The sequence below is a fragment of the Geotrypetes seraphini genome, chromosome 7 (genome assembly GCF_902459505.1).
Source record: "Geotrypetes seraphini chromosome 7, aGeoSer1.1, whole genome shotgun sequence".
Lineage (NCBI taxonomy): Eukaryota > Metazoa > Chordata > Amphibia > Gymnophiona > Dermophiidae > Geotrypetes > Geotrypetes seraphini.
Genome location: NC_047090.1, coordinates 68,213,127 through 68,231,529, shown reverse-complemented (window position 1 = coordinate 68,231,529; position 18,403 = coordinate 68,213,127). Strand labels below are relative to the sequence as shown.

Here is an 18,403-nt window from a genome sequence, read left to right as displayed (position 1 = left end):
AAAACTTTATAGTGGCCCCTTGTATAGTACTCTTCATATTATCACATCTTTGAGTAGGGCTCTATGTCATACCTGCTCTTGTGGGGGGGAGCGGAACTCCCTAGTCTTCTTGGCAGTCATTGCTGCAGACATATTCAAAGCCTGCATTAGCTCATTGTAGCGAAATTTCTGGTTGTACTGCAGTTTGGACACAAAGTTGTCAGAGAAGGCAACTATGGATTCGACCCTGTGCTTCATTTCACAGTCACAGAAATAATGTAGGAGTTCACATATCTGCAAGAGTACAAAGATCTGTGTTACAATTGCAATGTTCCAAGCTAACAGTGCCTCCTAGCACTGTGACCACCAAGACACAAATGTAGACATACACTTCTATCCAGCAGTATCTTCACACAGAACACAATATGCAATACTGTACGACGACACTTAGGAGATAGCACACTTCTTGTAATCTTCTACTGCAGTTTAGCAAAAGGATCCCACAGTTGGCAAAAAAGCACAGAGGGAATAAAAAATGGGTAGAGATACAAAGGGAAGTGACAAGACTTTTTTCAGGTATATTGGGAAAAGGAAGCAGGCTTGAAATGGAATTGTACACAGAAAGATGCTGCGAATTGCCATGCAGTGAGTGAAGAAAATCCTGGAGAAGGACCTTGGTTGGCATACATATATGGAAATAGAACAGAAAGTGCTTATGAACAACTCGAAAAACTGAAATTGAACAAAACCATGGGGCCAATGAGATCTATCTCAGGATATTGAGGGAGCTCAGAAATATTCTAGCAGGACGAAGGTTTGTTTAATCTGTTTTGCTCAGTGTTCCAACACTGTTAAAGAAATCTAGGGTGAAATTAAAACTTGAGCAAAAACAGATTAATGGATTATTGGAGACAGGAGAGGTTCTGAGGAACTGGAAAAGAGCAGATGTGGTTGGTCCCTCTTCACAAAAATAGTGACAGAGAAGAAGTAGGAAACTCAAGGCCAGTAAGCCTCACTTCAGTGGTTGAAAAAATAATGAAGGTGCTGCTGAAGGAAAGAATAGTAAACTTCCTGGAAGCAAAGAGGTTGCAAGATCCAAGGCAAGGTTTATCAAAAGAAAAGCTTGTCATAAGAATCTGATTAATTTCTTTGACTGGGTAACCAGAGAACTGGATCAAAGACACATGTTAGATGTACTCTACTTAGATTTTGATATGGTTGCTCATAGGAGGCTAATGAATAATCTGAGCGGGCTCAGGTTAGGACCAAAAGTGGTAAACTGGATAAGAAAATGGTTGACTGATAAATGATAAAGGGTGGTAGTACTTGGAAGAAAGACCGGTGAGTAGCAGAGTGCCTCAAGGATCAGTGTAGAAGCTGATTGTATTTAATATACTTGTGAGCAGCATTGTCAAGATTGGAAAGAAAAGTTTGATTTTTTTGCAGATGTTACAAAGATTTGCAACAGTATGGACACCTCAAGAGGAAGTAGACAACATGTGTGGCACAGTGGTTAAAGCTACAGCCTCAGCACCCTGAGGTTGTGGGTTCAAACCCACACTGCTCCTTGTGACCTGGGCAAATCACTTAATCCCCCCATTGCCCCAGGTATGATAGATAGATTGTGAGCCCGCCAGGACAGAGAAGGGAAAAATGCTTGAGTACCTGAATAAATTCATGTAAACCATTCTGAGCTCCCCTGGGAGAACGGTAAAGAAAATTGAATGAATAAATAAATAAAAGTGATCTACAATAACACTAGACAACAAAGGTTTTGCTACTTCAACACTTTTGGGTGTATCTTATAGATTTTTGGTTGCTGATCATGAAAATTACATTTAAAATTAAGTATCATGCTGCTGGACCATCGGGAGAGAGACCAGAAGGTCTTGAGCATGCGCAAATGTTCAAGTCCCAGTCTAGCCCACAATAGGCAAGAGGGAGGATCTCCAATGCACCGCCCAGCCCAGAAGAGGGAGGATCTTCGGGCACCAGCACCAGCATGTCCTATGCATTTGTGCTGGTGCCGGTGCCCAATCGGGGTAAGGGATTTTGTTTCGGTGCTCGGGGGGGATGTAGGATCGCGGGGGGGGGGGACGACACGAGCGGGGGATGCTGGATCACTGGGGGGGGATGCCAGATCGCGGGGGGTGGCACTCGTAAATCGAGTCAAACTCGGCTTCCGAGGTGCCGATTTTGCAAATGTTTTGCTCGTCTTGCAAACACTCGCAAACCGGTGCACTCATAAACCGAGGTTTGACTGTACTGTGTTGAAAAGTCTGCAGAGCATTCCAAATCACTCTGAGTTCCAAGAGGTTTATGTGGAGCTTTTGTTCTTGAGCAAACAAGTGACTCCTGAGACCGTTTAGATGAGCTCCCCAAGCATACATGGACGAGTCTGCGTTCAGAACTTTTTGATGAGAAGGCACTTGGAACATCAACCCTTTGGAAAGATTTGAGGAATTTATCCACCACTGCAGAGATTGACAAAGCAATGATGTGATTATAATCTTCTGAGAGAAAGGGTCGAGAGCTTAAGACCATTAGGATGCCAGAGTCCACTGAGATGATCTGAGATGAAATCTGGCAAAGGGAGTAGCGGGCAATGGTGTGCCCGCATCTAGAGTACTGTGTCCAGTACTGGTTACCGTACCTCAGGAAGGACATGGCAATACTTAAGAGAGTTCAGAGAAGGGCAACTAAATTGATAAAAGGTATGGAAAACCTGTCATATGCTGACAGGTTAGAAAAGCTGGGGCTCTTCTCCCTGGAGAAGCGGAGACTTAGAGGAGACATGATAGAAACCTTCAAAATCCTGGAAGGCATAGAGAAGGTAGACAGGGACAGATTCTTCAGACTGTGGGGAACCGTAAGTACAAGGGGGCACTCAGAGAAATTGAAAGGAGACAGGTTTAGAACAAATGCTAGGAAGTTCTTCTTTACCCAGAGGGTGGTGGACACATGGAATGCACTCCCGGAGATTGTGATAGGGCAGGGCATGCTACAGGGGTCCAAGGAAGGTTTAGATAAATTCCTGAAGGATAAGGGGATTGAGGGGTACAGATAGAATTAAAGGGTACAGATAGATTTAGAGATAGGTTATAGGAAAAGGCAGGAACCACTTAACAGGTCGTGGACCTGATGGGCCGCCGCGGGTGCGGACTGCTGGGCGCGATGGACCTCTGGTCTGACCCAGTGGAGGCAACTCTTATGTTCTTATGGACTGTGGATGCAATGTGACCTAAAAGTTTCATCATTTGTCTGGCTGAGATGGACGGCAGATGGTATACTTGATGGCAAAGCTGAAGTAGATTTTTCTGTCGTTATTGAGGCAGGAATGCTCTGAGCTGTATGGTGTCTAAAAGAGCTCCTTAGAACTGAAAAGTCTGAGAGGGCTGAAGTTGAGATTTTGGAAAGTTGACTTCGAACCCCAAATGTTGAAGGAACAGGATAGTTGACTGCATTGCTGAGTGAACCCCTTGAGGGGAAGTGTGTTTTATGAGCCAATCGCCGAGATAGGGGAAAACTTGAAATCCCTGACTCCTTAAAGCTGCTGCCACTACTAACAGACATTTGATGAATACTCTTGGAGAGGAGGCCAAGCCAAAGGACAGAACTTTGTATTAAACGTGTTGATGGGCAATTCAAAATCGCAGAAATTTTCTGTGAGCCGGGTGAATTGATATATGTGTATACGCTTCTTTTAGATCTAGAGAGCATAGCCAATCATTTTGATCTAACAGAGGATACAGAGTTCCTAGGGATAACATTCAAAACTTTTCTTTTTAAATTACTATGTACAATGCTTTGTACACCTGGAGAAGCGTTTAATCAAAATTCAAATAAACTATGAAACATCGATGTGGAGATCAATGCCTGAAGGTTGAGAGGGCGAACGACGATCCCTCACAGGAGAGTCTGGAGGAGTGTGATGCTCTGATTGATGAAAAGCTGACAGTGGTACCCTTGTAATACTATGCTCAAGCTATGCTGGTACTGAGTGAGTCGATGAAAGCACCGGCATGCAGTGCAGTTTAAATACATCACCGAGCTCCCTCTGGAAGAACTCACTGAGTCTCTCCCTAAATGAAGGCACCGATACTGATGGCTCAACAGCCAATACCATTGGAGCAGCAGGTTGTCTTGGAGTGGGTGACGTCGATGAGGATGCACACTGTGGAGGAGAGACAACCTGCAAAGCTGGGGAGTGGTAGCGTCGTTGTTTGGTCTGCATCAAGGGACTTGATGCTGTAGAGACCTGTGATGCTGGTTTGGAAGCAGGTGGCTTCTTAGCTGGCTTTCCCGATGCTGGAATCTCCTGTGATGTCAATATTGGACTTTTCAATGTCGATGGCTGAGAAAATCTAGTGGCATCCATGGTAATGCCGAACAACTACACTTGCTGAATGCGACAGACTTTAAGACTGTGCCTTTAAAGAAGAACACCAAGAACAAGTCTCGATGAGACACTGAAGACACAAGGGTTGGCAATAGAAATAGACCACTGACACCTACCACACTTCTTAAAACCTGTCAAAGATTTTGACATGGACGGGAAAATTAACTTGGCAAAATTAAACTCAATTTTTGATCAAAAAAAGAACACTGAAAAACTTGAAATGAAAAAAGAAAATTTTCTCTTCTCACTTCGCTCAAACAAGAACAAATGAAAAGAGAAGAAAAATACATGAAGCAGTAAGGCAATGCCAACTGAAAGGAGTTCAGTCAAAAAGATACTTCTTCACTCTGCGGAAAATAAAGAACTGAGGTATCGTGAGTCTCTTTGGACGGGAAGGCTGTCATGCATGCGCGGTGCGGATAGTCGTGTTCACTTCAGAAGATTTTTAAAGTGACAGTTCATTTTTCAGACTGTCCATAGCCATTTGTGAGAATATGCTGCCTGCTTATCCTAGCATAAGCACTGATAAATGTTTAAGATCTGCCAATATGAACAGCAGGTAATCTAAACTGTGTTTTTGAAAGACCCTCTCCAACCTGGTGAGTAGGTTTAATCATCTAAGAGAATTAATGTAACCATTAATTGTATTTTCATCTATGTCTGAAGAGAAAAGAACTTAAATAGTTACTACTTTATAAGTAAAGATAAAGTGTACAATGCCTAAATCACTTAAAAGAAAGTAAAGTTTGGTTCAGACAGAAAAGAATGTGTGGACTCAAAGTCTGGTACTACTTAGAGCAGCCTCCCAGGATAAATCCCTCCCAAAGACATGGTGGGGGAGGGCGGCAGAATGCCCCAGGCACTGCCTTCATAAGGGAGCACCGGCACTTCTCTCTGCCCCCCCCCACCCCCACATACCTCTTTAAATGTTCGCCGGCAGGAGCAGCATCTTTCATTCGCTGCTCGCACCGGCATCAGCTCCCTTCTGACATCACTTCCTGGCCGCGGGACCAGGACATGACATCAGAAGGGAGCTGAGGCGGACGTGAGCAGAAGATAGAAGGTGCTGTTCATGCTAATGAATGTTTCAAGAGGTATGCAAGGTGCAGGGGTGCTCAAGTGGCAGGGAAGGGGGCGCCCAAGCAGCAGGGAAGAGTGAAGGGAGGACGCATGGCACAGTGAGGCCTGGCACTACCACCCTGGGTGCCAACCTCCCTCACTACACCTCTGGTCCCAAATTAACACATTTGAAGTGTACCTCTTTTACCCAGCTTTAGGGCTTATACCAGGCTGCTGTCTAGGCATGCAGACAAGGGGGTTACACAAAGAAATTTCTTTTTTTTTTTTTTTAAATGGGGAAGTAGTAGAACCAGAGGGCATGAATTGAGGTTGCAGGGTGGTAAACTTGGGAATAACACCATGAAACACTTTTTCACAGAGAAAGTGCCTCCAGTAGAAATAAAAACAATGACAGAAGTATAAAAAGTGTGTGGGTTAACTACAGTATCCCTCCTCTCCTTTTTCTGCCCTTCTGCTCTTTCCATCCCTTCCCTTTCCCCTTGCATTCTTGTCCTTAGATCCCTCTCTTCTCTTCCCTCCCTTCCCCTATTCCTACTCTTATCCATGCACTCTTCACTGACCCATCCCTACTCGGCCTTTACATACCTTCTTTCCCTGTCCCTGCATTATTCCCTCTCTTTGTCTCTTAAGCTTCCCTTTTTCCACAGCACAACTACTGGCTCTTCTTCTATCACAGGAAGCATCTTTTTCTTATGCTGGAGGGGATTAAATACTATACAGATGTACTAAACTGTAGTTGAGAAATTACTTGAAAATTTGATCAATTCTTTCCCAGCGGCATGGCATTAGACTGACAGCACTGAGTAGGGCTGCTGTCTCTAGATCAGAAGCTCATCAGTTCCTATATAATCTGGATCACTTTCTTTCTCATGCTATATTTAGTAATAAGCTGAAGATGCATTAGAGTGTTACCTGGAGTTTTACAGATTCTGGCAGACGTGTCTGTAATAGGCCTTTTGCTGGAGTCTGTGCCTTTCTGCCTGACTTTTCTCCTGCTTCTACAACTTTTTCTTCTTCCTGTGTCAACATCTCTTTTTCGTATCTTTCCCCCACCTCATTCTTTTGTTCTCCAAACACGTTGGGGTCAATCAGGAGCAAGATCTGCCTCACATCAGTGTCATTGAAGACTCCAGTGATGAGTAGCGTTGCAATCAGCTTCAAGATGGGCACAAACTGAAATTCTACCGTACCCCCCACAGGGTCTCGTATATGGTTTCCACTGTTCTGTACAGCATCAGTCAGCATGCTCAGGGTCTTGGATTTCAGAATTTCTAGTGGGATCTCGGGGCTGTGCTGCTGGCATAACTCACTGGTCGAGATAAAACAGGGAGAGGAGAAATTGAGTCGAAGCTTCAGGCAAGTGGTCAGCCCAACTCCAGGCAAGCCATGCTTCTTCAAGTTGTCTGGGAAGAGTTTAATTCTTCGTGTTTCATCTGTGATTGGAATAATGAATTCATTGCTCATCATCATTTTGGCTTCTTTGGCAGAGTCAAGGTGCATACTGATGAGCAAGTTATAAAATCCAGCACGCAGCAGACCTGGCAAATACTGATTATCAATTGTATACAATAGCTGAGATTGATCAACATGGCTGCATAGGGCATGAGCCACACGGTTATTCCCCAATGCACACACAGCACAGTAGAGCTTCAGTGTGTGATGATGGAACTTCATCAGGTCTTCCTTCTCTGACAGTTCCAGAATATCCACGCACCTGTTTAATAAATGCAAGAGCACATTTTGTACATTTTGCAATAATTTTACATCAATAAGTACTTTCAAATACAACTTATGAGGTAAAAAAGAAAGCAGTAGAGATACACATTAGGAGAGAGGCTGGTGTGAGATGTCCAAAAGATTAAGGGGCTGAGAGGCTTACCATAGCTGAAGCCAAAAATAGAGAGCAAAGCCTAGTGAAAGCAACAACTTTGTAAATCCCCCTCATTTACTTTGAAAAATCCAGTGCTACTGTGATCCTAATAAGACAGGCTGGTGTGTGCTATCTAGAAGAGCAAGAGGCTGAGAAGCTTACTGTATCTGGCAGAACAAGGCCTGGTGAGAACATCTTGGTGAACCTGTCATCGCAATGTTAGAATATTGCTCACCTTGAAAAACTTAGTGCTACAGTGGTTCTGAGGAGAGAGACTATTGTAAGCTATCCAAAGAGCAAAGGGCTGAGAGGCTTACCATAGCTGACAGCCAAATTGGAGACAGAGGCCTGGTGAGCACAACTATGAACTCACTCTCATGACATTATTAGAGGGCATCACTTACCTTGAAATTTTGTGCCCAGGGTGTAAGCTCTTGGCATCGTTGCGCCATGCACCCTTCCAATATACCTTTACCTGCATGAGTCCCCCTCCCTATGCACTCTTCCCTGTGGCCCTCCCTCCGTGCCTCTTCAAATATTTGCCAGCCATGAGAAGCATCTCTTAACCTCTGCTTGTGCCAGCCTCATCCTTCCCTTTGATTTCACTTCCTGGTCCCCGCTATCAGGAAGTGATGTCAGAGAGAGGATTTGAGGCAGGCATGAATAGCAGGTAAGAGATGCTACTTCTGGCCGGTGAAGATTTGAAGAGGTACGGGGAGCAGACGTAAGGGGAGAAGGGGAAAAGAAGAGAGATGCACAAATTGATCCTGTTTTCTCTTTGCATATCTTCTGAAAATCCCACTAAAATGCACAACTGTTGCCTTTAAAAATTTAGCCCAGGATGCTTTGGCCAAGGCTATATAAAGCAGTCAATGGCATAGCAGGGTAAGAAAATGAAATGAGAAACTAGCTTGAGTTCCATCTATTTTTATCAACCAAATACAATGTAAGAAAAAAATGCTTTGCACTAAAAGCTTTCTGATATATAAGACTGCCTTGTTCTTTCCAGGATATACCGTTTCCCTTTTCTTCTATACCCTTCTTCTCAGTAAAGAGTTAAAAAGGAAAAATAGGCCTGTTAACTAGGATATAATCATATTTATCATTGGACATTCTCTTGCATCATGTAGTCAGACTGGCCTGCATTTAGACAAAAAAAATGCTATATTTTGTTTAAAAAATAACCCTTTTATAATGCCCCATTATTCAGGCCAGTGCCTACGAGTATATATTTGTAACAGGTCCATTGCTCCTTTCATATGTGCCCTAGTGTTCCATAAAAGAGATTTAAAGAGCTAGCCAGCCAAGCATTTTAGACTTGAAAACATTTTCACACCTGTTCTCCTCTGGAATATGAAGAGCCATCATTTGTAAAGGCTCCACACACTGGACCACCCAGCCATGGCGCTCACTGACCCGCTCCATCTCCACCATCAGGAAGTTGTTGGGCATTCGGCTCCAGAGAACAGGTGTAAGGGTCTGGACATCAAGGCGTGGAGGGCACTGAGGGATGGGGTTCTTGTGCTCACTTCTGAATATTGCTGCTGACAAGGGCATTGAATTCTGTAATCAAGGAATGCATGAAAAACAGAAAGCTCAGAATTGATCATGCATGGCTTCACTCCGTAGTCTTTCACATCTATTCTAGTTCACATCATTGCGCCATCATACATTGTCTCATTCTAAATGGTTCACAGTGGGAAACCATTATGTTTTCCCTTAATTATTCTCAGTCAAATATAGCTACATATTCATTCTGAAAGATCAGATGTTTATTATGTTTTAGCTTTCTTTTAATTTCCTAACAGCTCTCTCAATGAGGTAATTCAGAATGTGGTAATAAATAAAAACCCTTCACTGCAAATATAGCCAATTGTTTATACAGTAAAAAAAACAACCTTTTCCCATGCCTTAATTTAGCAATCAGTGTAATTTCCTGAATCAGAGTCTAACAGCATTTATTTATTTATTTATAGAGTTTAATATACCATTTTCATTTGAAATCAATCATAGAGCTGCCATGAAATAAATATACTTGCTAAAAAAAAACTGTAAATTTTTCCCCTTAGGAACTCAATTTCCCCATCCCGTCCCAGCGAGCTTTGTCGCTATCGCTGTCCCCGCCCCATTCCTGTACGCTCTGCCTTAAGCCCGCAAGCCTCGAACATTTATGATTGTAAAGTGTTTGAGGCTTGTGTAGATGAGGACAGAGCTTGCAGGAATGGGGCAGGGACAGTAAAAGAATTTGCCGGGATGGGAAAACGAGTTGCCGTGGGGACGAGGAAAAATTTGTCTCCGTGCCATTCTCTAATTTGCACTCAAAAACAAGCACATTCATCACATTGATTAGCAATTCTATTCTATCTACTTTAGTTTCACCTTTGCTACAATTACCCATACATAGCTTAAAGAACTTTAAATAACTCTCAATTTTAATTTTTTGTTGGTTTTGCAATTTTATAATTGCGATAATAATGTGTCGTGAAAAACATTTGCTCCGTTTTGTGTGCCAGAGCTAAAAAAAAAGAGGGGTCCTTTTTACTAAGGCGTGCTAGCTGATTTAGCACGTGCTGAATGCTAACGTGTCCATTAGACGCTAGCGTGCCTTAGTAAAAGAGCGGGAAAGTTTGAGAGACACTGACCCAGAACAATCTTTATTTAACAGTGCTGATTTTGTCCAGCACCAATATTTGAGTGCCATTTACTGAAACCTGGTTCAATTTGTATAAGCAAAAGCTTAGTAGTTATGAGAATACAGATCTTTGTACCAGAATTGCACCGAGACACATTATTTCTGTTATCAACTAACTTTGCTGTGTTTTCCCTTTTCACATTACAAGTTTCAAGTTTATTAGGAATTTATATACCGCCTATCAAGGATATCTAAGCGGTTTTACAATCAGGTACTCAAGAATTTTCCCTATCTGTCCCGGTGGGCTCACAATCTATCTAACGTACCTGGGGCTATGGAGGATTAAGTGACTTACCCAGGGTCACAAGGAGCAGCGAGGGGTTTGAACCCACAACCCCAGGGTGCTGAGGCTGTAGCTTCAACCATTGCACCTCACACTCCTCCTCCTCACACCATTCCGTGCATCGAATTGTTATCTGTATCTGCTGTTTGCTAGCAGAGAGAGAAAATGAACCCAAAACAGGGAAGAGTTCTGCTTATTTCCCTGAGCGCAGCCATCATCTCATTTGACCTTCAGTGTGTTATTGAGGACAAAAACCTTCTAGTAATTCCATCGCTTAGTATAATAAATACAAGACAAGATACAATCTTTGCTGTTACCGCGCCCAGAATATGGAACTCTTTACCAGCACTTATTAAAGAAGAAAAACCGTTAGTGTTTTTAGCGCTGACAGAGGTGGTAACAACTCCAACGCTCATAGAATTCCTATGAGTTACCGCTGTGGCTGGCGCTAAAAACTGCACTACGGTTTTGTAAAAGGGGGTGGGGGTGGGGTACATGAACTTACTGATATTATTACCAGATATGATATCAATGATTAACCCTCCCCACACACACCCTTTTATCAAGCTGCACTGCTGAGCAGCGCAAGCTACATGCTGAGCTGCCCATTCTAATCCTATGAGCAGCTCGGCATTTAGTTCGGGCTGCTCTGCAGCACAGCTTGATAAAAGAAAGTTACATTTTTTTAACTAGTAATGTTTATATTATTGTTTCCAAATATTCCATTGTTAATACCGTGGAGTATTATTGATTTACTTTGAACAAATTCTGTCTGCAATGAACATGGCATTCTGGATATTTGTGTGAAATCAACTTTACACATAAAACAAATTATTGGTTGAATTTTAAGGACTCTCGTATTGTTAAACTGTTTGTAGACAGGATCAATAAGCACATTGATGACTATACTTTTGATTTCATGATCATAATATTCTATGGAGTGATTTTCTTATAACATTTGTCATTCATTTCTGGACTGCACTCGGGACTACTCTTACCCAAGCTGAACTCATTTCAATATACCTTTACGACACCCACCACTATATTTTTACTGTATATTATTGCTTTGGATGATTGAACTGAACCCTTTATGTGAAGAATTTTGAATAAAATCTGCATCGAGATCATAGATTCCACAGTTTTCATCTATTATGCTGGTCTCTTCCTGTTTTTCCTGTGGAATTCTCTTGGTGAATTTTCCTATAATTAGAACACTATGGGGCTCATAATCAAAACAAAAAACGTCTAAAAAGTAGCCTAAATGGGTACTTGGCGGATCAAAAAGCCTGTTCGTCCAAGTACCCATATCCAAAGCTGGTTTTAGACGTATCTAAACGCCTGCCTCTAAACGCATATAGCGAAAAGAGGCGTTTTTAGAAGCGGGGAAAGGATGGGAGGGGGCAGGACGTAGGCCGTACAGCAGGTATAACCAAAGGATTAGGAAGGTTGCCTCATTGGCACTTATACATTTTGACTTAGACCAAGTCAAGATAGGTATAAATGCCGAAAAAGGGGCCACGATCCTCACCCCGTGATCCTCACCCTGAAATGCTGCAGTTCTAGGGGGGGGGGTGATCACCATCATGGCAGGAGAGATGAGCCATTTCTCCTGCTGCGATCCAACACCCCCCAGCAACAATCATGGTAGGAGGGAGCCCAAGCCATCCTGCCCCGGTGAAACCACAAACCCCCCAGCAACGATCGGGACAGGAGGGAGACCAAGCCCTCCTGCTGTCGACACTCCCCCCTTGATCACCCCCCCTCCGAACCCCTGCTCGGCCCTCCTGAAGCCCGAGACCCTCCCACCTGCTGACCCCCAACCCCAACCCTGACACCCCCCGTACCTTAACAATGTTGGCCGGATGGTTGACCCAGGTGCCTAAGGCCCCACCTGTGGGCGGGGCTTGAGGCGACTGGGCAAATCAGGCCCTAAGGCCCAACATTCTGTCTGGCCAACAGGTACGGAGGGGTGTCAGGGGTGGAGGTTGGGGGTCAGCAGGTGGGGGGTCTCGGGCTTTGGGGGGGCCGAGTGGGGGTTCGGAGGGGGGTGATCAAGGGGGGGGGGGGGTGTCGATGGCAGGAGGTCCTGTGATCCCTCCTGCCTTTATCTTAGTGGGTGTCGAGGTGGGGTATGGGGTTTCGCTGGGGTAGGAGGGCTTGGGCTCCCTCATAGAACATAGAACATAAAAGATGATGGCAGAAAAGGGTCACGGCCCAACAAGTCTGCCCACTCTAATGACCCACCCCCTAATTTCTTCCTTGAAGTGATGCCACATGCTTATCCCATTTTCTCTTAAAATCCAGAACGCTGCTGGCCTCAATTATCTGCAATGGAAGACTATTCCAATGATCAACCACCCTTTTGGTGAAGAAATACTTCCTGGTGTCACTATGAGTTTCAACGGATGTCCTCTTGTCGACGTAGGTCCTTTAAGAAAAAAAGATATCCTCTTCTACCTCAATACGGCCCGTGACATTTTTGAACGTCTCAATCATGTCTCCTCTCTCTCTACGTTCCTCGAGTGAGTATAGCTGCAACTTACCCAGCCATTCCTCATATGGGAGATCCTTGAGTCCTGAGACCATCCTGGTGGCCATTCGCTGAACTGAATCAATTCTCTGCACATCTTTTTGATAATGTGGCCTCCAGAATTGTACACAATATTCTAGATGAGGTCTCACCATGGATCTGTACAATGGCATTATAACTTCGAGCTTCTGGCTGACGAAACTTCTTCGGATACAACCCAATGTTTGTCTAGCCTTGGATGAAGCTTTCTCCACTTTATTAGCAGTCTTCGTGTCTTCACTAATGATCACTCCCAAGTCCCGTTCTGCTGCAGTTCTTGCTAAGGTCTCACCATTTAGGGTGTAAGTTATGCATGGATTTCTGCTGCCAAGGTGCATGATTTTACACTTTTTGGCATTAAAACTTAGTTGCCAAGTTGAGGACCAATGATCCAGTAAGAGTAGATCCTGCGTCATACAGTCGGGCACTGTGCTTTTGCCTACTATGTTGCATAGTTTGGCGTCATTGGCGAATAATGTAATTTTCCCTCAAAGCCCCTGAGCCAGGTCCCTTACGAAGATATTAAATAGGATTGGACCCAAGACCGAGCCCTGCGGCACTCCACTGACCACTTCCGACTTTTTGGAGAGAGTACCGTTCACCACCACCCTCTGAAGTCTACCACTGAGCCAGTCTTTTACCCATGCAGTTAACGTTTCTCCTAATCCCATCGAACTCATCTTGCTCAATAACCTGCAGTGTGGGACACTATCAAAAGCCTTACTGAAGTCCAAGTACACGACGTCTAGGGACTCCCCTATATCCAGCTTTTTCGTTACCCAGTCAAAGAAGCTGATCAGATTGACAGGCAGGACCTTCCCTTTGTAAATCCATGTTGATGGGGATCTCGTAGATTCTCATCGTTCAGGATCGTATCTAATTTGTGTTTGATTAGTGTTTCCATAATTTTACTCACTATCGATGTGAGAATCACCGGTCTGTAATTTGCAGCCTCCGTCCTGCATCCCTTTTTGTGGAGTGGAATGACGTTAGCTGTTTTCCAGTCCAATGGGACTCTTCCTGTACTTAGGGAAAGATTGAAGAGCGCAGATAACTGTTCCGCCAGGACATCACTCAACTCCCTAAGCACCCTGGGATGCAGTTTGTCTGGTCCCATGGCTTTGTTCACTTTGAGCTTTGAAAGTTCATAGTAGACGCTGCTGGATGTAAATTCAAAATCTCGAAATGGGTCTTCCGAGCTTTCCCTTGTCTGTAGCTGTGGACCGGATCCCGGTGCCTCGCAGGTAAAGACTGAGCAGAAGTATTCATATAGTAGTTCGGCTTTATCGGAGTCCGATTCTACATAATTCGCGTCTGGTTTCTTAAAGCACACTATCCCATCTGTGTTCCTTTTTCTGTCACGAATATACCTGAAGAAGGATTTATCCACTTTTTTAATGCTTTTTGCTAGATTCTCTTCCATCCGGAGTTTGGCCTCCTGCCCTATCTGGTCAGGGATGGGGGTGGATCATGGCAGGGGAGATGAGCCATCTCTCCTGCCGCGATCGTTGCTGGGGGTGGGGGGGGATTCTGTAACTGGTGTTCTTTTTTTCAATATTTTTATTGAAATTTTTCAATGAACAAGACATACATAACATAATGTAAGATTGAAACAATTATTCAGCATGGTAGAACGGTCATATACAGAGCACAATGGATCCATCGTAAAAGAAGAAGCAAAATAAACATGACATTTCGTATGGTTAACAATTGCAGATAAGGTCTAAAGATGTAGATCAAAGATAGTATCTGTGTGGTAAATTTATACAAATTTACTAAGTGTCACAGTATTTAGCTAAAGGCGCCCAAATAGTCCTATAGCTAGCTGGGGAACCAGATCTTTCAGCTATTAATTTCTCATATTTACTTATTATACATAATGAGTTCCACCAAGCATGAAACTCTACTTGTGACAAATCTTTCCAACAATGGAGCACCGTTTGGATTGCTATTGATAGCATAATAGTTAGTAATCTGCCACCTGAAACGTCTAAGGAGCTATTTAAACCTTTGTCCATGAGTATAAGAATCTGGAATGAAAAGGGATCAGGGATATATAATATTTCACCTATTACTTCCCATACTCTATTCCAATATGTAGTGAGGTGGGAACAAGAGTATAGCATATGTTCAAGCGTACCTGAGTGAAGCCCACATGACCAACAGGAGGAAGAGGCAGATGGATCAATTTTATGTGATAGTATGGGAGTCCAAACAGCCCTATGCATGAGAAAAAACATGGATTGTAACAAGGAAGCAGAGCGAATGGATTTGAATAGCAGAGCCCAGACTGCAGGCCAGTCAATGGCATCCGATGGGAGGTTCAGTTCCACGTTCCATTTGTTTTCAGTTGTAACAGCAGGTCTACAATCAGAATATAAAACTGATTTATACCAAGTAGAAGCTCTGTTGTTCCGTGTGATCACTTTTTGAATTAACATATACAGACTAGGTAAAGGCGAGGAAACGAGAACATTAGGCAGAGCTGACTTCACACAATGTAGTAGTTGCAACCATTGGTATCTTTGCGTGTTTGGAAGATTCCATTTTAGCATCAGGTTATCAAAAGACAGCCAGTCCTCGCCCTCCATCAGATCTTGGACAGAGCGTATACCACATCTCTGCCAGCTGCTCCATGATATGGTGGAGTCTTGAATTTTGAGCATAGGGTTATTCCACAATGGGATCAGACTAGAATCAATCCATCTAATCGACAAGGATGATTCAGCCAGAGAAAGCGCTTTCATGTATGACGAGATAATTGGGTCAGACTTTTCTTTCTTGGACAAGATGGACCCTGGTAAGAGCAACAAGTGGGATTCACCATATAGAGTACGCTCCAGATGAAGCCAGGCTGATATGTCTGCATTCCTGTTTATGTTGTATGTTTGAAACCATAGACGCAATAGGAAAGCATTATGATATCGCAGGAAATCTGGAAATCCAGCTCCACCGTCTTCCCTGGAGGCTTTCAATTTCAATAAAGCAATACGGGATTGCTTCTAGGAATTTAGACAGGATAACATCAATAGCCTTGTAGAATGTGGGTGGTAAATGAAATGGAAGCATGCTTAAAACATAGGTGATCTTTGGTTGGATCATCATTCTGATCGTTTCCAGTCGACCCCACCAAGACAGATTTAGCGGGGACCAGGTACTCGTGACGTTTTTAGTTAGTTCCAGCAGGTAAGTTACATTAAGCTGTGCTGTTTCCTCAATCGTGGGCCCAAACATCACTCCCAAATATTTCATACTAGATCTCGACCATTTCACCCCATATGCAGTAATCTCATGCTCTACGCTGGGGCAGTTGAGAGGCATGACTTCTGTTTTAGAGGTATTCAATTTGTAGCCTGAAATGGCAGCGTACTCCTTTATGACTGACAACATAGCAGGAAAGGAGGAAGGCGTAATGTAGAGCAAGATGTCATCAGCGTAAGCCGAGACCTTTATTTCCTTATTGAAGAAATTAAATCCATGAATGTCCGGGTTGTTCCGTAAAGCTATTATAAGAGGTTCCAGAGCTAAGTTGAACAGTAGGGGAGACAGGGGACACCCCTGTCTGGTACCTCTGGTCGGATGAAACGTTTGTGAGAGTGAACCGTTGATCGATGTTCTGGTGGAAGGTGAGGAATAAAGTACCCTCACTTTTCGTATAAAGTCTTCCGAAAAGCCAAACCAAGACAGCATTCTAAACAGAAAAGGCCATTCAATTCTGTCGAATGCCTTCTCAGCATCGATTCCTACTGCAAGTAAATCTTGAGGCTGAGATTGTGCATGAGCAATAATATGAGTAAAGATACGAGTGTTATCCTCAGAGTAGCGACCAGTGATAAACCCGCATTGATCATTCTGTATGAGTTTGGAAATGACTGTCTGTAGTCTAGTGGATAATAGTTTCGCAAATATTTTCGCATCCACGTTTATAAGTGACACTATAATTAGTGATGAGTCTCGGATCCTTGCCGGGTTTCGGTAGCACAATGATGGTTGCTTCTGTAAAAGTGCCTTCCACCTCCCCCGATGACACAATATGCTCCAGAAAGGACAAAAAGTATGGAAGCAGTTCATCCTGGAAAGCTTTGTAGATTTCTACCGAAAGACCATCTGGTCCTGGAGCTTTATTGCAAGCCATTTCGTGGATTGTAAGAGACAGTTCCTCCAATGTGAAAGAGCGAGAAAGACTGCTATTATCCTCATCAGTCAATATGGAGTGGGGAAGCTCATCCAAAAAAGTTGAGTCCATGGATCCGGTGGATTGTTGCGTAGAATATAGCTCTCGGTAATATTCCATGAAAGCATTTGAGATTTCATACGGGTCTGTAATTTCTTTACCGTCAGATAATTGAATGTTAGCAATATTTGTTTTATCCAATTTCTTCTTCAGATATGTGGCCAACAGTCTGCCTGCTTCATTATTTTCCGAAAAATAAGTGGCCGAACGCTGCAAGATAGAATGTGATGCTTGGTGGCTTAGGGAAGCATTATATTGAAAACGACATTTGGCAAGTTGACGTAGAATATTGGTGTCCAATGGTGTCTGTTGATGTAGAGACTCCAACCTTTTAATTTCTTTTTCCAGTCTATCCGTTACTTGCCTCTTCAGTTTGTGTTTATTGGCAGCATAGGCAATGATGGATCCTCTAATGGTAGCCTTAAAAGCGTCCCACCAACAACACCAGGAAGTTTGATCAGGTGTATTAAAGCTGAAATATTCCTTGATTGCGTTGCGAATGTGTTCTTTGAAGGAGAGATCTTGAAGTAAAGCTGCATTAAATCTCCATCTTTTCCCAGTTGGCTGAGGAGTGGTAAGAGTCAATTTCAACGATATAGCTCAATGATCTGAAACCAGGATAGGTAGGATAGTTGTATCAAGGATGGAGGAACGCAGAGTGTTGCTCACTAGAAAAAAATCAATACGTGAATACGAAAGATGTGGATAGGAAAAGAAAGTAAAGGCTTCATCTGTTGGATGAGTAGACCTCCATATGTCTTGAAGATGAAGTGTGGAGATGAGATTCTGTAGCACAAACCATGATTTGGGTTTCCTATAGACAACCGATGATTTTCTGTCCTTTGATCCATCAAGCACTATATTGAAGTCAACACCAATAACTAGTTGAGAGTCATCATCTTCCAAGATAGAAGTTGTAATGGCCTGAAAGAAGTCCGGGACATCTAAGTTAGGACCATATAGATTAAGTAGTGTGTATCTTTGTTCATTGCACCTCAGTGTTACCTTGACCCATCTTCCATTAAGGTCTGAAGAAGATGATATGACAGTTAAATCCTGCCTCTTTCTCAAAATATGTAATGTAATTTGTAATGTAATTTATTTCTTATATACCGCTACATCCGTTAGGTTCTAAGCGGTTTGAAGAAAATATACATTAAGATTATAAATAAGAAGTAAGAAGGTACTTAAATAGTAATTACCCCTGCTTTCTTATCTATAGCAGGCGAAAAATATGGTTTTAAAGCCCAGGCAAGGTGAAGCTTTTCAGAGGCTAGTTTGTCTAAGTGGGATTCTT

General features: G+C 43.2%; 1 protein-coding gene across 2 annotated transcripts in view; it reads right to left on the bottom strand.

Annotated features, from left to right (window-relative positions):
- The window catches only part of RYR3 (ryanodine receptor 3), a 693,107-nt gene that overhangs the window by 403,149 nt on the left and 271,555 nt on the right, over positions 1-18,403 (bottom strand). For both annotated transcript variants that reach the window (XM_033952387.1, XM_033952388.1), the window contains exons 34-36: positions 8,665-8,891; positions 6,371-7,172; positions 73-273 (exon numbers count right to left, since the gene is read on the bottom strand). In XM_033952387.1, coding sequence (XP_033808278.1) covers positions 73-273; positions 6,371-7,172; positions 8,665-8,891 — 1,230 coding nt within the window. The remainder of the gene's footprint in view (positions 1-72; positions 274-6,370; positions 7,173-8,664; positions 8,892-18,403) is intronic.